Source organism: Nicotiana sylvestris, chromosome 5, assembly GCF_000393655.2.
Source record: "Nicotiana sylvestris chromosome 5, ASM39365v2, whole genome shotgun sequence".
Lineage (NCBI taxonomy): Eukaryota > Viridiplantae > Streptophyta > Magnoliopsida > Solanales > Solanaceae > Nicotiana > Nicotiana sylvestris.
This window is the reverse complement of record NC_091061.1, coordinates 469,994-493,066: the sequence shown is the minus strand read 5'-3', so window position 1 is coordinate 493,066 and position 23,073 is coordinate 469,994. Positions and strand designations below refer to the sequence as shown.

Sequence of the window (23,073 nt, the reverse complement as noted above, 5' to 3'; positions counted from 1 at the left end):
GAAACCTAACAAACTAACTAATTGGTGATTCAGGTGAGATGATTAAACGATGAACCCTAAGACTATTGATTAAATAGGCAGAATCAAGAGAGCAAAAAGAACGAAAACCTAATGAACTAGGATTATAACTAAACTTCTTTATTTAAATGACAAATAAACCAGTAATCAGAAATTCACCAATAGAAAGAAACAAAACGGAAACAGAAATAAAAGGAGAAAAAAGAAAAAGAAATAAAAAAGAAAACAAACAAGGGTATTGAATTTACCAGACAGAGCCAATGGCTAGAATGAACCAACCGAACGAAGGTGACGAACTTGGCCAAACATCAGCTTTTCGACGAGGCTTGAAACTGACCCAAATGGTTATTCTGGTCAAGAATAACCTATTTGGGCGAGTTTCCAACCAAGATGAACAAAGCTTCATAGAAATCCCCAAAATAAAAAATTAGGTCAAACCTAAATTCTAGATTCGACAAACTCTAGAGATTTTTTGGGATAATCGTTAAGGGTTTTGGGTTTGGGGAGGCCTGAGGACTATATGGTGTTAATTTGGAGTCGTTTGGATAAGTTAGGGTTTTTGGGTTGAGTTTCAGATCCAAAATCAAAAGAGATTGGTGGGGATTTGAAGGGATTGGTTTAGGGATATGGAAAGAGGAGGTAAAGGGGATTGCTTGGTAAAGATTCGGAGAGATTTGAACCACCGGAACCACCGTGAGGCGAATTTCGGTGGGTGGTTGACGGAGAAGGCGGCGGGGAATTTTAGGGTGGCGGTTAAGGTTTTCAGTCTCTGAACTTGAGAAACGATGAACGAGGGGGGAGTGGAATGGGGGGGGGTGTTTGGGTTCGGACAGTTATATACGAAACCAATGGCCAGTTCCCAGTCGTTGGATCATACGAGATCAACGCCTGGGATTCAATGAACTAAACGACGTTGTTTTATTTAATAGGAGGACTGGACCGAGTTGAAAAGTTGGGCTGGGTGGATGGGGCGTTTGGAAATTAATTGGGTTCTAGCTGAATTGGCCCAATTGGGGGGTTTAAAACAAACTTCTTCAATTCCTTTTTCTTTTTTGTTGTCTTTTCTTTTCTTCTTTTTTCTTTTAATTAAATTCTAAACTAAAAATTCTAAATTAATCTAAATTGCAAAATTAAACCATTACCTAATCCCAATAATTATAAAAATTACTCATTCCTAAATTAAAAAAAATCGACAATCTAAAAGGCAAAAATAAAAAATGAGCCAATTTTTGTAATATTCATTTTTTAACAAAACAAATAACTAATTAATTAATTCTGGAACTATAAAATAAAACCTAAATGCAATGCATGATATTTTTGTACTTTTTCATGATTTTAATAAAATAAATATGCATAGAAAAATGCAAACAATCAACAAAAAATCCTACGAAATATCTATAAAATTGCAAATAATGGGAAAAATTTATTTTCTTGAATTTTATAGGAGTAATTCATATAGGGCAAAAATTACGTGCTCACAGAGAGGAGTGATTATGTTGTCAAGGGAGTGTGAACTTTTGTGCTTCCAATTTGGTACATGAATCTCATTGGTAGAAGACCCAGGACCCAGGTATGTCTGACTGAGGTTCTTGGTCGCTTCCTGTTTCAGCAAGTAGAGTACCTTGGACTGCGTCAATAGCTCTGTTTTCCGACTCAGTTATTGTGATCGTGGGACCGGGTTCCTCTTTAACGGATGGAGATGTATTTGCATCATCTTAACTGGATTCCTTGACATGACTCTTTGATCATAGGCTAAAAACTCGTGTTTTGATCGTTGTAACAACACTTTTTGCATTTTACAAAGGTTTGAGCTTAAATGATAATGAATTGTACTAAATTCATGCTTTATGCCTTGTAGGAAGCTAATCCGACTTAAGAACTAACTTTGGGAAGAATTTGATTGATTTGGGGCTTTGAAGTCTGAGTAAAAGCTAAATAAATCAAGTCAGGATCGTGTTCGGGAGTCGCAAAGCAAACCCGGATAGCAAAACAAATGAAAAAACGAAGCAGCACAAAATATTGCACTGCCGCGCCGCGCGGGGCACCGAGGCAGTGCAAATATTTTCGCTGCATTGTTTTGCTCCGTTAAAATGCATTCTGCCTTTGTCCAATCCATGTACGCGTCACGGGGCGCGCCGCGGGTGTGTAAAAATTACAAAATTATTCTATTTCAAACTAAAAAGGGCATACTTGTCAAAACCCCTTCCTACACGATTAAAAAGGCAAAAGCAGTGCCATTATTGGAAGGACCTGTTTTTGGAGAAGAAAAGGGAAGAAGGAGATTCATCTTGAAGAGGAGAATCTAGAAGGAACATCAACTTGGAGCAAGGATTAAAAGAGTTTTTCTAAACCTTCTCCTAGTATTTACTCATATTATGTTTAAGATTTTTATTGTTAATGTTTGTATAATTATGAGTGGCTAAAAACCCAAATATTCTGGGGTTATGGGTATTAGATGATTATGTTGTTTGAATCTTAGATTGATGATCTTGAATTTATCGTTAAGGGTTGTTTATTTGATTCTGCTATTAATTATTTTACTGCGTAGCTAACAGTGAAATACTATTTACGAATATTGAGTTAAACTTGAAAAGGGAAATTCTTGATTGCATATAGAATCAAATAGAGAAAGATCTGGATCCTGGGCATCGGGTGAAAGATTCGCGATTAAGATAGAACTATACTTAATTGCCTTGTTTGGTTGAGAAATAGGATTTGTAAAGGCATTTGAGTTAATATTAATACCATAAAAATATATGTATTAATTTAACTTGAATAGGCGCATAAGAAATCGACAGATTCTTATGGGTATTATCAACCCTATAATCAATAACCCAGATAATTCAATAAATCATTTTTAAGCTAAAAACGTAGCATGATCTCTAGCAAGCTCATAACCCTGGGATATCTCTTTTATTAATTGTTAAAAGAAAAATTCATAAGTGGCGTAGTAACTTTGCGTTGTATTATTGTTTGCCTACTAGTTAAATTGTAAATTGGGTATTTATGTATTTTGTGATGAATTAGCTTGAATCAATAATTGTTTGAGTTTGCATCAGTCGTTAAGTTAATAACAAGTCCTCGTGGGAATGATACTCTACTTATTACTATATTACTTGAAGATCGCGTACACTTGCGTGAGTGTTCTGGTCGCAACAAGTTTTTGGCGCTATTGTTGGGGACTTGGAAATTAGCTACTTGACTAAGTTAAGCTTTTATCAGCTATTGGTTTAAGTATTAATTTTCAGTTCACTTTGTTTGTGTCACGCAGGCTCTTCTCTTGAATGCGGTGGAGTAGAACCACAAGCAATCTCTTACCTCTTGATCATGAAATTGAAAAAACACTTCATAGAGCGAGGAAGGAGTTAGAAGCTATATACAAAACAAAAAGAGAGTTGGACATTTTAGTTCAACCACAGCCAACAGTGATGGCAGGTAATGGAGGGCATCCGGTGATAGAAGCTGCAAGGCCAAATCTTGCTAATATGACCCAGGCTATTGTCAAGCCTGATATCACTGGTCACTTTGAGCTTAAACAGTACATGGTACAGCTGATTCAGTCCACTGGGCAATATGTAGGTCTATCTCATGAAGACCCGCAGAGGCACATTCAGAATTTTTTGGAAATCACGGATACTTACAACTATCCAAATGTTTCCAAGGACTATGCCAGGCTAACATTGTTTCCTTTTTCATTGTTGGGGGAAGCTAAAGAATGGTTGCAGAAGGAGCCTGCTAATTCAATCTATACTTGGGATGATTTAGCAAAGAAATTCTTAATCAAGTTTTCCTCACTAAAAAGACAAAGTCTTTGCGGATCCAGATTCTTGGGTTTCAATAACGAGATGGTGAGACTCTTCACCAAGCTTGGGAAAGATACAAGAAACTACTCCGAGATTGTCCACATCATTGTCAAACTGATGAGGTATTGGGCCATACTTTTGTTGATGGATTAGATGAGACTTCAAAGATGAATCTTGATTCAGCTTGTGGAGGTAGTTGCATGACGAGACCATATAGTGAAATACAACTTATACTAAACAACTTCACTGCTAATGATCATAATTGGCAAGGTGAGGTAGAACCAAGGAGAGCAATGAAACAGAAAGCAGCAAGGGTACTTGAACTGGATGATTTTTCAGCCATGAGAGCAGATATAGCAAAATTGGCAAATCAAATGAATAGAATGGCAATGAACCAGACACAACAATTGCAACATGTTCAACAAATGTCGATTGTTGTGAAATGTGTGGTGACAATCACACAAGTGACATGTGCCCAACGAATCCTGAATCTATTTATTATGTGGGACAATAAAGCAGAGGTCTGATGAACCAACAGGCACAATATGGGAACACTTACAATGCAAATTGGAGAAATCATCCTAATTTCTCTTGGGGTGGAAATCAATCAAATTAGAATCAATATAGACCCCAAGGAAATTTTAATCAACCTCAAAGGTCACCTCAGCAGGTAGAGGAAAGTACAAATGATTTGTTGAAGAAATTGTTGCATGACAATCAACAACTCAGAACTGATTTCAGAAATCTTAAAAGGCAAACGGGACAGCTAGCTGCAAATCAAAACACTAGACCTGCAGGTGCTCTACCAAGTGATACAGAAAAAAATCTGCAAGTTAGTGCAATTACACTTAGAACTAGACGGGAATTAGAAGAAGTTCCAAAAAAGAGAAAAGACAAACCTATACCTGAGGGTGAATTGATTCCCAAAGCAACAAAGGAAGCAAAGAAAGATGATACAGTTTCAGCACCTGTGAATGTTCCAAGGCCACCACCACCTTTTCCACAAAGATTGCAGAAAAAGAATGATGATCGCATGTTCAACAAATTTCTCTCTATGTTGAGTCAGATTCAATTGAATATTCTGTTTGTAGATGAGATTTGTGATATTTCAAAGTATGTCAAGTACATAAAAGATATTGTGGCTAACAAGAGGAGATTGACTGAATTTGAAACAGTTGCACTTACTGAGGAGTGCACTTCAAGGGTCCAAAATAACCTTCCTCAAAAGCTTAAGGATCCTGGCAGCTTTATTATCCTTGTGAGAATAGGCAATGTTGATGTAGGCCATGCACTTTGTGATTTGGGAGCAAGCATAAATTTGATGCCATTTTCCTTGTACAAAAAATTGGGTTTGGGAGCTCCAAAACCCACCACTATGATGTTGCAGCTAGCAGATAGGTCCATAGCTTACCCGGAAGGGGTGATTGAAGATGTGCTGCTGAAAATTGGGAAATTCATTTTCCCAGCTAATTTCATTATCTTAGATTTTGAAGCAGATGAAAAAGTACCTATTATATTGAGAAGACCTCTCTTGGCTACAGGTGATGCTATAATTAAAGTAAGAGAGGGAAAAATGATCATGAGAGTTGACAACGAGGAAGCTGTTTTTAATGTATACAAAGCAATTCAACTTCCTCGCCATTATGAAGAATTGTCTATAATATCTATCATGGAGATGGATGAGCAACTTATTGCCCCAAGTGTATATTTGAAGGATTCTTTAGAGAAATCAATAGTGTTGTTCGAGAGTTTGGAGAATAATGATGAGGTTGAAGAGATGAAGCATATTTTGAAGGCATCATGTGAATATATGAAAGGTTTAAATCCCTTTGAACCTTTGAACAGACCAAATGGTCCTCCTCCGAAGCCATCAATTGAAGAAGCTCCAAAATTGGAACTAAAGCCTTTACCTTCTCACCTTCATTATGCTTATTTGGGTAGTTCTGATACGTTACCTGTTATTATTTCTTCTGACTTGTCTGAATTGCAGGAGGAAAAATTGCTGAGAGTACTACGTGAGCATAAAAGAGCAATTGGGTGGACAATGTCTGACATAAGAGGTATTAGTCCAGCTTTTTGCATGCATAAAATTCTCATGGAGGAAGGACACAAGCCGAGCATAGAACAACAACGCCACCTAAATCCCAACATGAAAGAGGTGGTAAGAAAAGAAGTGATTAAATGGCTTGATGCAGGTATTGTATTTCCAATCTCTGATAGCAAATGTGTAAGTCCAGTCCAATGTGTTCCAAAGAAAGGAGGAATGATCGTAGTGACAAATGAAAACAATGATCTGATTCCTATTCGAACTGTTACTGGGTGGAGGATTTGCATAGATTATAGAAAATTGAATAATGCCACCCGAAAAGACCATTTTCCTCTCCCCTTTATTGACCAAATGCTTGATAGATTAGTTGGGCAAGAATACTATTGTTTTTTGGATGGTTACTCGGGATATAATCAGATTGTTATAGCCTCAGAGGACCAAGAGAAAACCACATTTACATGTCCCTATGGGACATATGCATCTAAAAGAATGTCATTTGGTCTTTGCAATGCACCTGCGAATTTTCAAAGGTGTATGATGGCTATCTTTACTGATATGGTTGAAAGATTTGTGGAAATATTTATGGATGATTTTTCTGTATTGATGTTCTTTTGATGAATGTTTAATGAATCTTGACAAGGTACTTTCTAGGTGTGAAGAAACAAATGTGGTACTAAATTAGGAAAAATGTCATTTCATGGTAAGAGAAGGCATAGTCCTAGGGCATAAAATGTCCAAGAATGGATTGCAGGTGGACAAGGCAAAGGTGGAAGCAATTGAAAAATTACCTCCACCGACATCAGTTAGAGGCATTCACAGTTTCTTGGGCCATGCAGGTTTTTATCGCTGTTTCATTAAAGATTTTTCAAAAATTTCATCTCCTTTGTACAGGTTTCTTGAGAAAGATACATCCTTCAAGTTTGATGATGCTTGTCTGAAAGCATTTGATGAGCTGAAAAGAAGATTAGTTATTACACCAATTATCATTGCTCCATATTGGAAACTTCCATTTGAGTTGATGTGTGATGCAAGTGATATAGCTATTGGAGCTGTTTTGGGGCAGGGGAAGGAGAAAATCTTTTACTCCATTCATTATGCGAGCATAACTCTTAATCCAGCTCAAATGAATTACACTGTTACTGAAAAAGAGTTGCTCGTAGTAGTATGGGCATTTGATAAGTTCAGGTCTTATCAAGTGGGAACCAAAGTCATAGTTTACACAGATCACTCAGCTATCAGGTATTTATTTACAAAGAAAGATGACAAGCCAAGGTTAATCCGATGGGTTCTTTTTTTGCAGGAATTTGATTTGGAGATTTGAGATCGAAAAGGGACAGAGAATCAAGTTGCAGATCACTTATCCAGGCCGGAAAATCGAGGCCATGTCACTGAAGGAGAATCAATCAAAGAAACATTTCCTGATGAACATTTGCTAGCCATCACTTCAGATGAAACCCCGTGGTTTGCTGATTATGTGAATTTCACTGCAAGTGGGGTGACTCCACCAGAATTTACATCTGATCATAGAAAAATATTCTTACATGACGTGAGGTTCTACATGTGGGACGAGCCTTTTCTATACAAGAAATGCGCAGATCAATTGGTAAGAAGGTGTGTCCCTGAGGAGGAGATGAATGCAATATTGCATGACTGTCATTCTTCTCTGTATGGTGGTCATCATGGTGGAGACAGAACTGCACAAAATATTTTGCAATCAGGTTTTTACTGGCCAAAATTGTTTAAAGATGCACATGCTTTTGTTAAAAATTGTGACAGGTGTCAAAGAACAGGTACAATCTCGAAGAGGAGCGAAATGCCTTTACAAAATATTTTGGCAATAGAGCTCTTTGATGTCTGGGGAATTGATTTCATGGGACCATTTCCATATTCTAATGGGCACAGATACATTTTGGTTGCAGTCGATTATGTGTCTAAGTGGGTGGAGGCCATTGCTCTTCCTACTAATGATGCAAAGGTAGTGGTATGCTTTGTAAAGAAGCACATTTTCACACGCTTTGGAACTCCAAGGGTGTTGATAAGTGATTGAGGAACACACTTTTGCAACAAATTATTGAAAAATGTTCTAGCAAAATATGGGGTAAGACACAAGGTTGCTACTGCATACCACCCTCAAACGAGTGGTCAAATTGAAGTGTCAAACAGGGAGGTAAAACAGATTTTGGAGAAAACAGTGAGTGCAAATAGGAAAGATTGGTCCGGTAAGTTAGAAGATGCATTGTGGGCTTACCGAACTACATACAAGACTCCAATAGGTACTTCTCCGTACAGGTTGGTTTATGGAAAGGCATGTCATTTACCCGTTGAGCTAGAACACAAAGCTTATTGGGCAATCAAAAAGCTAAATATGGATATGGACTTAGCCGGTGAGAAAAGACTGCTACAACTCAATGAACTTGATGAGTTTCGGTTGCATGCTTATGAAAATTCCAAGTTATATAAAGAAAAGACCAAGAGGTGGCATGACAAGCACATCCAACATCTTAAGTTTAAGCCGGGTCAAGAAGTTCTCTTGTTTAATTCAAGGCTAAAACTTTTTCCTGGAAAGCTTAAGTCCCGTTGGGCAGGCCCTTTCGTTGTGATAAATGTGACTCCTCATGGAACAGTTGAATTGCGGGACATAAATTCAAGTGGTACATTCTTGGTGAATGGGCAGCGAGTAAAACACTATTGGGGTGGTGATATTAAACGTCATAAAACCTCGATAGATTTGGTTGATGCATAATGACGTGTTGAGTCGTGCCGCGACGTTAAATTAGGCGCTTGTTGGGAGGCAACCCAATGACTAACATCACTAATGTTTAATTGTAGTTTAGAATTATTAGATTTTATATGTATAATTTTTTTAGTCAGGTGCAAGCATGAATTTGGCATAAAATCAGTGTACAATGATGTAGGGGGTGAATGGTGAGCTAAACAATCAAAAAATATGCTAACTCTGTGAAAAATTGGCCTACCGCATCGCATGGGGTGTCGTGCCACACACCGCGCCAGGCAAAATTGCACAAATGAGGTAGAATATAAAATTTTCGGAGCAGCTAAAAAAATGGCCTACCGCGCCGCGGGGTGCGCCGCAGCAGGCCAAATTTATTTTTAAAAAAAATTACTTAAATCCGAAACCCCCTCCCTTTATTTCATTATTTCACTCCCCAAACTCTCTTCTTCTCTATCACCAAACTCAAGCACCCCAACCAAACAATTTCATTCAAGGATTCATCCACAAATCCTTCTTCTTCTTGCAAGGTAAGTATTCTCTTCTCTCTTTTCCTTCAAACTAGTAGTATTTCATTTTGTATTTCTTTCTTATTTTCAAGTATATTTGTATAAACCCTAGCAAGAATTGTGTTCATAATCTTCTTTTAGTTTCTTTTGTTAATATTGTTAAAAATAGTATTAGAAACTTAGCTTGTATATTCTTTATGGGGTTATGGAGGATTAGAAGGTGTGTTGAGGTGAAATGAGTTGAGTTTCTTGTTAAAGATTGTTAAGGAGTGTACTAATCTGAAAATGCATATAAAAAAGTGACAAATTGTGTATTGAATATTATTGTGAAGATGTGGTGATGTTATAGTTGTGATGAGAGGCATATTGGTGTTGTTGATATGGTGATTAGGCCTCTTTTGAAGTTGAAACTTTAAGAAAAAAAAGACATGCTTACAATGTGTTTGTTAAAATGTCTAAGTGACATAAAATTGAGTAATGTTGCAAATTGAGAAACAAATTGCATTGTGAGATGTTATTATTGATAACAACTATAACATTAGGCCAAGCCGCGATTTTTTCACTTTCTTTATGTAAAAATGAGATGTAAGATTCATGCTAATGTGCCTATGTAGTATATTTTGTATATAAATTTTAAATCTTGTAAAATAGACAAATTTCTTTTTATGTTTATGTTTAATATTAATTTAGCTTGTAAAATCTAGCCTAGTTTTTGATTTTTATTTTATTTTTAATTGTTGCAAGTCTCTTTAATGATCGAGTAGGCCAATAAGCATTATATCATTCTAATTGAAGAACAGGGTAGTCTGAATCCCTGTTATACATCCTACGTGTCAACATGATATATCATAAGTGTGGGTATTTACTCCGCTTGCTCTTAAAATAATTTCGTGTATCTTTAACTAATATATCATGTTGTGTAGGTAAAATGTCTCGGCGCCCTAGCAAAAGATCAAACGCTGGCCTAACTGAGGCTGCATCTACTAGCCGACGTGGAGGTAGAAGGGCACCACCTCCGGCACCAGTGGAGGAGGAAGAGGAACAATTTGACCCTGATGTAGATGAGGTTCCAGAGTGTAAATATGGCATCAGGGCTATTCCAGCCCATACAATACAATGGTTCCAATCCTTAGTCCATGCTGTGCCACCAACCCCAGAAGTTGCCATAGATGAAGCAAAGCTTGCCCGTAAGTATAATGCCATATATACTAACATTCGAGCTTTGGATTTTGAAGGGTTGTTTCGTCAAGGTGATAGTGTGAACATCAACTTGGTAAAAGAATTTTATGCCAATTGGCAACCGGGAGGTGATTTAGATGCCAGCTATCAAGTCAGGGTCAGAAATAAAGTGATCCCATTTTCGTCAAAGGCCATAAATCAAATAATGGGTTTCACTGAACATTCACATAAGTTGTTCCAGAGGTTCGTGCATAGACCAGATTACCCAGACATCCGCAGATAGCTATGTAGTAAAGATTCCTTTACCATGTGGACTAGAGATACAAATGAGTGTCACAAGGAAATGAAAAAAGGAACATTCCAGCGGCCTGCACGAGTCATTTTGAATATAATAAATGCCAAAATCATGCCAACACAAAGTGATACAGACATATCAAAACTAAAGGTTTGCTTGATTTATGCATTTTTAACAGGAATGCAAGTGGATCTTGGGAAAATCATGCTGGAACACATGTCAAAGGTAAGACCTTTTCGAGGACGCCGCCTATACTATCCGAGTATGATTACTCGGTTATTGCGGATGCACTTCATTGAAGAAGAGTATCACTATGATCGGTGGATAGAAGTAACATATCCTATCAGGGCGCTTGATGTCACGACTCTGATAGATCCGCCTGCAGCTGCACTTAACCCCGATCAAAGGTTTGTCCGAGTGGAAGAGACTTTGCAGATATTGTTTGCTGACATGCGCCTTCGCGCTTCTAGATGGGAAGTGAACTTGGAAGAGTTGCAAAAAAATCACCCTTTATCTCCTTTCACACAATAGTGGTTAGGAATGGCTCAGCATGGACAAATCCCACCGGATGAAGATGTGAATTCTATTCCCTCAGATGACGAAGAATATTTGCGCACTTTTCAGGATGACGATGCTTAGGCCAATGGCCTCAGGGAGTCTTTTCTGATCTATTTTTGATCTTTTCGCATTAGGGACAATGCAAATTTTTTAAGTGTGGGGTGGTTGGCCCCTATTGTAATGTACTTACTTTTATATTTTTCGTATTTTGTTTGATTGAGTTTAGTTATTTAGTTTGATTTTGTTTAGTTTGTTAAAATTGCTTTTATTTTATTTTGTTAGAATATAGTGTTTATAGATAGTAAGTAATCCTAATTTCGGTATAGATCCCTCCTAGATCTTCTTGTTGAAAAACAAATCTCAAAAAAATAATCCATCAGAAAAATTCGAAATTATTGAGTTTGCAATTTTGTTTTATTTTCAGTTTAGTATATGCTAGTTTTGGTTTAAATTAAAACTTTTCCCTTGGTTTTTCTTTACACCACGGTTCTTTTCCAAGGGTGTATTTGAACCGGGTATAGTTTAATTTTTTTTTCAATTGAATAAAAAGTTCCTAACTTACAGAGTTGATCTCCTCAAATGCACATTCTTTAGAAGTTATATGTACCTTATTTGTGATGTTCAAATCTCAGTTCTTGATTCTAAAGTAAGTTCCTTAAATTGTGTATTTATAACTATGCTTAACTGCTTTGACTAGAGAGTCAAGAAAGATTCAAGCTTGAATGAGTTGTATGCCAATGTGTGAGTGGGGTTGTTGAAATATTCTGTGCGTAACAGTTGATATCTAGAACTTGCCCTCAAGTGTTTTGCAAAGCGAAATAGTAGCATTATTCAGTTTAGGAGATGATACAGACATTTCTTTGTTGAACAAGTTTGATAATTATCTCCACCTAATTGCATATATCTTAGTCAAACCTTTTGAGCTGTTAATCCTATTTCTTTGGCATCCGCATTATAAACTTTACCAATTTATGTAAATATATCAGTTGTTTGAACCTCTATCTCTTATAAGCACTTTTTTTTAATATTGTTAAAGTTGAGAAGAGATTTGTTGGTTTATTGAAGGAGTTTAAAAAAAAGAGTGAAGAATAATTCATATATGTGTATACATGTATATATATAGGGGTGAATTTTCAGTAGTAACATTCCCTAACTTATGGTGCTTAAAGAAAAAGGGATTTGTTGTTAGTATGAAAAATCTCAAAAAGGTTGGAGATGGTTTAACATAAGAGTAATGCTGAAATTGTGAAATGAAATGGTGTATATATGAAGTGCTCAAAGAGATGTAGCTACTACATTCTATATTTATCACACCCTTCCTCAGCCTGCATTACAACCAATTAAAGTCCTATTTGATCCTTGATTGAATAAGCTCAATTAGTAGAGTATTACACTAGGAGCAAGCATATGGTATGTCATCTGTTGCACATGAATTTCAATTCTGAGAGTGAGTTAATTCTTCCTATTTTGAGTTCCTAAATATTTGAGAATACTATGTTGAGAGGAACTAGTCTATATTAGTTGTGGGAGGGCACATGATTTGTGAAAGCAAGAAAACGTTTTGACCTTTGTGTTAGAGTAAGTGAGCAAGTTATGAAAAATGCGTGGCACTTGTGAGTCATGTCTTGAGGATTGAACTATTATGAATTGGTACTTAAGTGTTGGCATGTGTTGTTAGAGAAATTGTTTGATAAAAAGGTCGTCCTTATGTGAAATGTATGTTAATTGCTCGAGGACGAGCAATGGTCTAAGTGTGGGGTGTTGATCATAGGCTAAAAACTCGTGTTTTAATCGTTGTAACAACACTTTAATTATTGCATTTTACAAAGGTTTGAGCTTAAATGATAATGAATTGTACTAAATTCATGCTTTATGCCTTGCAGGAAGCTAATCCGACTTAAGAAATAACTTTGGGAAGAATTTGATTGATTTGGGGCTTTGAAATCTGAGTAAAAGCTAAATAAATCAAGTCGGAATCGTGTTCGGGGGTCGCAAAGCAAGCCCAGATAGCAAAACAAATGAAAAAATGAAGCAGCGCAAAATATTGCACTACCGCGTCGCGGGGGGCGCCGAGGTAGTGCAAATATTTTCGCTGCATTGTTTTGCTCCGTTAAAATGCATTCTGCCTCTGTCCAATCCATGTACGCATCGCGGGGCGCGCCGCGGGTGTGTAAAAATTACAAAATTATTCTATTTCGGACTAAAAAGGGCATACTTGTCAAAACCCCTTCCTACACGATTAAAAAGGCAAAAGCAGTGCCATTATTGGAAGGACCTGTTTTTGGAGAAGAAAAAGGAAGAAGGAGATTCATCTTGAAGAGGAGAATCAAGGAGGAACATCAACTTGGAGCAAGGATTAAAAGAGTTTTTCTAAACCTTCTCCTAGTATTTACTAATATTATGTTTAAGATTTTTATTGTTGATGTTTGTATAATTATGAGTGGCTAAAAACCCAAATATTCTAGGGTTATGGGTGTTAGATGATTATGTTGTTTGAAGCTTAGATTGATGATCTTGAATTTATCGTTAAGGGTTGTTTATTTGATTCTGTTGTTAATTATTTTACTGCGTAGCTAACAGTGAAATACTATTTACGAATCTTGAGTTAAACTTGAAAAAGAAAATTCTTGATTGCATATAGAATCAAATAGAGCAAGATCTGGATCCTGGGCATCGGGCGAAAGATTCGCGATTAAGATAGAACTATACTTAATTGTCTTGTTTGGTTGAGAAATAGGATTTGTAAAGGCATTTGAGTTAATATTAATACCATAGAAATATAGGTATTAATTTAACTTGAATAGGCGCATAAGAAATCGACAGATTCTTATGGGTATTATCAACTCTATAATCAATAACCCAGATAATTCAATAAATCATTTTTAAGCTAAAAATGTAGCATGATCTCTAGCAAGCCCATAACCCCGGGATATCTCTTTTATTAATTGTTAAAAGAAAAATTCATAAGTGGCGTAGTAACTTTGCGTTTTATTATTGTTTGTCTACTAGTTAAATTGTAAATTGGTTATTTATGTATTTTGTGATGAATTAGCTTGAACCGATAATTGTTTGAGTTTGCATCAGTCATTAAGTTAATAACAAGTCCTCGTGGGAATGATACTCTACTTATTACTATATTATTTGAAGATCGCGTACACTTGCGTGAGTGTTCTGGTCGCAACACTCTTCACGCCTGCCTTTCCATGTGCCATGTCAGTAACTTCACCTAGAATAGATAAAGGTTCTCCATCTTGGTAAACACGTCTGTACTTCTCACATGAGAGGTGATATTCATCAAAGATCACATGTATACTCTCTTCAACACATTGAGTCCTTTTGTTGTTTACTTTGTAAGCTTTGATTTGAGATGAGTATTCCGAAAAGATTCCTTCATCACTTTTGACATCGAACTTTCCAAGAGCTTTCTTTCTATTGTTGAGAACAAAACATTCACACCCAAAAGTCCTTAGATGTGTCAGCTTGGGCTTCCTTCCATTCAGCAGTTCATATGGAGTCTTGTTCGGAAGAGACCTGATCATGCACTTGTTCACCAAGTCGCAAGCAGTATTAACAGCTTTTGCCCAGAAATTCTTTGCAATCCCACTTCCAATCAACATTGTCCTTGCCATGTCTTTAAGAGTTCTATTCTTCCTCTCCGCAACACCATTTTGTTGAGGTGTTCTTGGAGCTGAAAAATTGTGAGTGATACCATTTTCAGTACAGAACTCAACAAATTTGGTATTGTCGAACTCTGTCCTATGATCAGACCTGATGCAAGCTACATTATTACCCATCTTCACTTGAATCTTTTTGACGAAGGCAATAAACACTTCAAAAGTTTCATCCTTGGTTCTGAGAAACAAAGTCCATGTGAATCTGGAGTAGTTTTCAACTATAATGAAGATATATTTCTTTCCTTCTCTGCTTGGCACCCTCATAGGTCCACATAGATCCATCTGAAGAAGATCAAGTGGCCTTGAGGTATTGACTTCCTTTTTGGGCTTGAATAAGGATCTGACTTGCTTCCCTTTTTCACATGCATCACATACTTTGTGATCCTTGAAGCTTAACTTAGGCAAACCACGAATCAGGTCCTTCCTGACCAATTTGTTTAGCAACGTGAAACTTGCATGACCCATCCTTATTTGCCATAATTCAGCATCATCATCAACAACACTTAAACAGCTGAGATCACCATTTTGCAGAGACTCAAATAAGCAACATAGATATTTTTGTATATTTTTGCCACTAGCACCACCTCACCAGTCACTAGGTTTGTGACTGTACATATTTTTGACACAAACTCCACCTTGTTTCCCTTGTCACAGATTTGGGAAACACTTAGCAAGCTCTACTTCAACTCATTCACGTAGTACACATTTTTAATTAAGTGTGAGAGATACTTCCCAATCCTTCCAACTCCCAGAATGTATCCTTTCTTGCCATTTCCAAAGGATACACTCCCTTCTTGCAGGGCCTTAAGTGAAAGGAAATCATTTGTACTTCCAGCCATATGCTTTGAGCAGTTGCTATTCATGTACCATTGTAGGCTGCTCCCTTTCACTATTCCCTGCACAAGAAAATCAGAAGTTAGGCTTAGGAACCCAAACGAGTTTGGATCCCTTGTAATGAGGAAAGGGGTGAATGAGGGATCTTCTAGTCCAGTAGGCATTATGCGTTTTTTATATGAAGGACCAAGTTCTCGACCAATAGTTACTTTTTCAGCAAAAACTTTATTTTTGTGTTGTGACTGAAATCTGGCCTTATAGTTTTTTTAAAGTGCCTAGTATTGTCACCGTGAGTGCAAAGCCAATTATCAGGTACAGTAACGTACTTGCTATAGGGGTTGTAGGGAGTCCTTTCTCTTTGGAACCCAATTCCCTGCTTGTTTCCCCCATTGTTGGTGTAAATGGCAGTGATATCATCAGAGGACCGGGTCTAGTTGAGTGATTTTTCAAGATAACTCTTCACTCTTCCTAATTCTTCCTGAAGTTGTTTGTTTTTCTCAAGCTCAACAGACATACTGGACTTCACTGAATTCAACTCACTTTCAAACTTAATGTGTGCCTCACTTGCAACTTCTTTTCCATTTTGAGAATTTTCAGGCCTACTCTCCATTTTAAGTTCCCCAGTTGTTTCCTTTAGGTCCCCTACCACCATTGATAGGTCATCTCTCTCATGTTCAATGTTAGCGACTCTCTTAGTTAAGACTTCTTATTCCTTTCTTACACACCCAATAGTCTCTTTTAGGTCTACCATAGCAACGATTAGATTATCTCTTTCATGTTCTATATTTGCAATTTTTTAATCTAAGGCATCCTTCTCTTTCTTCAGATTCTCAATTGTTTCCTTTAAATCAACCACAACGACTCCTAGGTCATCTCCAGATTGTTCTGCTTCTCATAATTCCATAGTTAAAGTATCTTTATCATTTATAAGACTGTGATAAGCATCAATTAACACATTTGCCAAAAATATGAGTTTTTTATGAGAATAAGATTTTAGATTTCTCTGAACATCTAGAAAATTTATCTCATCATCATCGTCATCTTCATCATCATCAGACTGAGCCATCAAGGCAAATATTGAGTCATACTCAGTTTCTTCACTTTCTACTACCATCATTGAATTGTCACCATGATTATTTTCTTCTTCAGATTCGCTGGAAGAGTCTCCCCATGCAGTAAGAGCTTGCTTCACAATATTGTCAGCGACATTCTTTCTCTTAAAGAATTTATCAGGAACCGGCTTTCTCTTGGTTACTTTGTCAAAGTTATTTTTGTACCGATCTTTCTATAGGAGAGGACAATCCTTGATGAAGCATCCTGGCTTGCCACATTTATGACAGAGGTCATAATTTTTTGGCTTGCTAGAACTGCCCCATTTTGGAATGCCTCTATTCCTGCGAACCATCTTCTGGAATCTTCTTATCAAGTAAGTCATATCACCATCCTCACCACTTGAATCATTGATGTCTATCTTGAGGACCATGTTCTTATCCCTTTTGGGCTCTCTTCTTTTATTGTTGTTGTTCTTCTTCTTCTTCTTCATTTCATATGTTTTCAGATTACCGACAAGCTCATCAATGGTTAGCTCCTGCAAGTCCTTCGCGTCTGTGATAACGTTCACTTTGCTTTCCCAGGAGCTGGGCAAGACACTGAGAATTTTTCTGACAAGCTTGTTTCTTGGAATGATTTCCCCAAGAGAGTGGAGCTCATTGATGATAGAGGTAAAGCGAGTATGCATATCTTGAATGGATTCATCGTCTTTCATCCTTAAGGGCTCGTATTCAGTTGTAAGCGTGTCAATATTTGATTGCTTAACTTGTGTTGTTCCTTCGTGAGCTGTTTGGAGGGCTTCCCAAATTTCCTTAGCTGATTGGCATGCCGATATCCTATTACATTCATCAGGACCAATGTCACAAACAAGAATTTTCTTTGCACGAAAATTCTTTTCTATGGTCTTTCGGTCAACGTTGTTGAATTCCTTTCTTGTTTTAGGAACAGTTACAGCTACAGTTGGGTCACCAACAATCTTGGTAGGAACGAAGGGTCCATCACAGATGACATCCTAAAGCTCGAAATCTTCAGCCATGATGAAGTCGTGCATCCTAGTCTTCCACCATCAATAATATTGGCCATTGAACCTTGGTGGCCTGTAGGTAGATTGACCTTCTTCAAAGTTTGTCGGAGCAGCCATGAGGATCCTTTCTAGGTGTTAGTCTGACAGAAAGAACCTGTTCTGATACCAATTGATAGAATTTAAAAGTCCACCAAACTATATAAAGAACCAGGTTCTCTATTAGTTTCCACAGAAACTACGCACACTGCAGTAAGTAAATGACAAGAGGAATTTTACGTGAAAAATTTCCAACTCAACAGGATAAAAAATCACGACCTGCACTCGTAAGATTTTAACTTCACTACTGAGCAACTTTACATTACAACCTATGTAACCTAGGAATTAACCTCTTAATCTCCCACTAACTTGTAACACTCTATTACAAGTCACTTTGTAATAACTTTATTACAAAGACTTTACAACTCGACTAACTCTAGCCAAGATACAAACACACAGGTTTATGATTTACAAAGATTTCCTACACAATGATTCTAAGTAAGCTAAGTAAGAATTACAAATAAAAACTTACAAAGTTACAACTCAACTAAGGACATATAATAACTTGATATGGGAACGGGTCCATAGCAGTGTTGTTCTTTGTTCTTGATGCACTTGAGAATTGTTTTCTGGATGATCAATCATCGTGAGAGTGCTTGAGTAAATTCTCTAAGTGTTCAAGTGATTTGTTTTACCCTCCTTGATGTTAATAATACATTTGTGATATCACTTAGAATGATGTAAGCAAGTTAGGTAAAAGACACTCCTCATAAAGTTGGCTGCTACACTATTTCTGTACTGTAGCGTGTGCATGCATCAACTTTACAATTGGGGCAGTTGACTTGTGCAGTTTCCTCGGGAAACGGTAACTATCTGTTCCCTCTGTTGTTCCTTTGACTCTGAAAAGTTAAACTGTGTCTCCAACTGGAGACTTGTTGATCTTAAGGTCTTGAGAATGTAACATGTTTCTTATCTGGTGCTTGACAGTAAATTTGTTAGATCATCAAAACATAACAAGGATACACATATAACCTATCACGGAGTCATCACTGAAATTTCAGGCTAGCTAAATTAATGAATAATGATGTTGGAAAGCCAACAACTAGCTTTTGTCGTAGTCGATATGATTCTCCTCTAATTCGTTATTATAGTTATTGTTTAAACTGGTTTAGAAGCAAGATGTGGTTACAATAATATCCACGTCAATTCATATATATATATATATATATATATATATATATATATAGTTGGGGACGTAGAAGTTCCTGGAGATTGCTTACAAGTTGCAGCTGCTTTTTATATTAGTCAACAAGGTATATATAATATATGACCGGTGTAGTTGGTGGTCCTTCCCTTTTGTTGATTGCGTGTATGATAGATTCTATTCTAAATTTTAATGATCGTCAGCCTGGTCTCTTTATAATTTAGTACCTGTTCACTGATGCTTATATTTCTTTTAATTAAGGTGGAAACGAGTTTAGTATGTTAATTCTATACTATCATTACTACCATTAATATATAAGGACCAAAACTCATCGTGGAGGCATTGACATGCGTGACTTTTAGTCAGTTATTAAGACTACTAAAATATATAAAAAAAATATACCAAAAAATTAAAAGGAGTCAATACATATATAATATATATGCATATAAATAATTTCTTACCTACTTACACAGTGTATTTTTAACAAAAAGGATTGTCACCCCTTTTTGTAAGATGGCTCCGCCACTGCTTTTAGTAGTGTATTTTTTCTCGTTCAAATCTTTAAAGCTCTGAGCATCGAGTCTGCTAATTAAAGCTTTGACCTTTTAACTACTTATTAATTAAATAAAGCGGAATTGAAAGTTATATAAGTAATTACATGTGATTTTTGGTAAATTTATCAGACGATATATTATGAAGTGCGAAAGGTAGATATGGTCAGCATTATGTTATCCTTTAGTTGCTTTGGGGATCAAAAGCAACTGAGCAAAGTGTGACCTCCATGTCCTCATGTCCGGAGGCGGATCCGGGATTTAAATTTTATGGGTTCAGTTTTTAAGAGTTTTAACATTGACCCCATTATATTTTTTAAGTTATGAGTTTATGTCTACTATTTATTATAATTTCAGTGAAGTTTTACACATAAATTTATGATATGCGCCGAAAGTAATGGGTTTAGTTGAACCCGTACCTACTATCCGCCTCTGCTGATGTTCAACGATCACTATTCCTCTTAAAATTAAGGAGCTTTTTGCAACAAAATTAGATGGTGTCAAAAGAGACCTCAAACATGGGCTAAGATCACCTTAATCTTGCAAAATATGGGTGTTTAGTATGTCCCTTTTGTAGGATCAAGCTCTAAGTTCAAGAAATTATGAGTTCAAAATCTTTTTAATACAGAATAGAAATTTCGGGTTTGGTCGAACCCAATAATTTTGGTCCAAATTATGTATTTGTCTCTTAAAAAATTCATTAAATATGAACAAATTATTAATTCTAAACTCAGTTACTTAAAAGATTCAAAAACACGAATTCATACCGTTTAAATTTTGGCTCCGCCTCTACTCTCTACTAAACCATTTTGGGTGTTAGTGCATCACGTGAGAATATTTTGACTGGAATATATGTTTCTCTTTTATCAAAATTTGATTATTTGGCGTTGAACTGATTTTCTTGAATATATTCTCGGAGCTTTGCATAATGGTTATTGGACGTACTGTATCTTTTTTTGATTCCTGGAGTTGTATGGAGGTATTAGGGTCGTGCATGGATAAGATCGGATCGGATTTAGCACATTTCGGATTCGGATTTCAGATTTCGAATTTTACCAAATGCAATCCGAATCCGATCCGAATTAATATCGGATCGGATCGGATTTTCGAATTTCGAATTGGATTATTATGCCTCAAAGTTGCAAAATCATATGTATATTTTAATTTCTTTGTAAAAGAGGCAATACAGTAAGAAAAATTCATGTTTCTGCAATTATGAGAGTACTATGGTGCCAATATAGCTAAATCCACCAAATATAAAGGTAATAACTTGGAGGAAGACGTAAAGAAAGTACTGACTATCCGAAATTAAAGTTTAGTATTTATATATGCCCTAATAATTTCGGATTCCGGATCGGATTAAAACTATATCAATCTGAATAATCCGAATATTCGAAATTTTAATAAACACAGTCCTAAATCCGATCCAAATATCCGAAATTTAAAATCTGAAATTGAGCGGATCGGTTCGATTTTCGGATATCCGATCTAAATGACCAACCCTAGAAGGTACTGACCATCTCAGCCCCTCTTGTCTGTATTTGCACTTTTTGGTTTTGACTAAAATACTTCAATTGTTAGTTGTCACAAAGCATCAATTGGTTCCTACTCCCACCATCCATAGTAATTTTCTCGATAAATTTGGAAACTAAAACTTTCCTCTTTCAAAAAATTGGATTTCATTTCACTAAGTTCTTCCCCATTTAACTCAAAGTCTATATAATTGTCAAAAAAAATGTTTACAATTTGCTATCCCACAATCTGCAAGGTGTGTAGTATTCAATCAAATGGAGATGCCACTATTGATCATCTACATATATTTGTTCTTTTTTTTCATTTTCAAATACAGAATATTTTTGCCTTTAAAAAAATTTCCCCTACTAAAATAAATTTCAATTGCTTCGTTCTTTAATTTGTTGCTTTCAAATATTAGCTTAGAACTGAAACAATTCAAAACCAAATATTTTTTTGTTCTTCCAACTCCTATTTGAGATCAGATACTTTTATTCAAAGGACAACTGGCTTTCATCTTTTCTGTTAGTATTTTTTTTCATTTAATTTAGAGGATTCCAAATAAAATAAAACAAAAAAGCAATCATCGTAGTCATATCAAATGGGCTTTGATTTTCATATTCTCTATGTAAGATTTGATTCGAGATCCATTGTTAAATGAATTTTAAAGGGACCAACAAGGATTGTGGTGGAGTGGTAAGTACTCCTTTATCCTTAATTAGAGGTCTCGAGTTCGAGCCCCTGGGTATGAAGTCGCCTTTGTTAGGGAGCGCTTTACCCCCAATGTGGGACTTCCCGGCGCGAATCCGGATTAGTCGGGTCCCAATGTGGGTAACGGATACTGTAAGCACGTGATTTTTGCTTCACGGACAATCGCTCCAAAAGAAAACAAAAATAGTGACAAATGACTTCGTTGTACAATTTTTTCAATTTTTCGTGGCATGTGCTGTTAGTCATTTGTGGTTCGGTCCATGTTGCATTTGATCTTATCAATCAAAATAGAACTTATGTCTGTCATGGTAATCAAACCGTAATTCGGTCGTTGAAAGAAAATTCAAAAAATATATATATGCATCGTTCGTTCTAGATTGTGATTTAACTTACTTAAACATTTTAATTTGGTGTGATAATTGTATTGAAGTGTTACATTGTGTTTATTTTAATTTCATTTTTTATTTTAATTTCATTTTTTTAAAAAAAAAATTAGGGAAAACAAAAGAAAAGAAGTGATGAAAATCGGTTTGGGCCCAAGAAATAAAACAAAAATAGGCCCAAACCGTCACACAAGTCCAGTCCAAACATGAGCTGCCCAGGCACCTCCCGAAACGACGCCGCATCAGGCGTCTGATCTGAGCCGTTCAACCACACCCATCCAACGGTCCACATCCGCACCCGTAACCCGACCTGTTTAGCCGGTCCAACCCAACCCCTCACTTAAATCCAAACGACCCCGTTTTAATGCCAAACGACCTCGTCTCACCCCTCACCAACAGATCCAAGTCGTTGAGATCATATGATCTAACGGCCCGGATCCAATCCTCTACTTCGTATATAAACCTTCCCTCACACCCCACGCCCCTTATCCGAACCCCCCATTCACTCATCTTCTTCACCAAACACTGAAACCCCCCAAACCCTAGCAGCCGCCCTGATTTCCCTTTCACCAGAACCCGGCGGCATGAACGCCGATGACCCCCTCCTGAACACCCTAGGACCACCTCACTCTCCTGAACATAGATCTGTAACCCCCTAGCCTCGAATCACCTTCCTTCGTCTCGAATCTTCATTTGAAGATTCGAGTCGAACTCTGACCTATGCCAAACCTCACCATCTTCGTACCAGACACTCCCCTGACCTCCCTCGTGACCAAACCAGGCTTGGTTTGGTCCGAATCCACCCACAACTCCTAAAAAAACCAGATCTGAAGATCCAAACCCTAGAACATGAATAGCCTTGGAAACCGGCCAGTCTTAACAGGGTTTGAGGTCTAATAGACCTTAATCAAGGTGTTCTCGTGTGAGAACACCCTGATTAAAGTTTGTTCGGCC

At 36.8% G+C, this 23,073-nt stretch overlaps 1 protein-coding gene across 1 annotated transcript; it reads right to left on the bottom strand.

Moving 5' to 3' along the window:
* Positions 1-16,540: 16,540 nt before the first annotated feature.
* On the bottom strand, positions 16,541-22,705 carry LOC104214783 (uncharacterized). The gene is made up of 3 exons (XM_070174631.1): positions 22,661-22,705; positions 17,051-17,674; positions 16,541-16,933 (listed from the first exon to the last, which is right to left on the bottom strand). Exons 1-3 carry the CDS (start codon positions 22,703-22,705, stop codon positions 16,541-16,543), a joined length of 1,062 nt encoding a protein of 353 aa, XP_070030732.1.
* Positions 22,706-23,073: the final 368 nt, after the last annotated feature.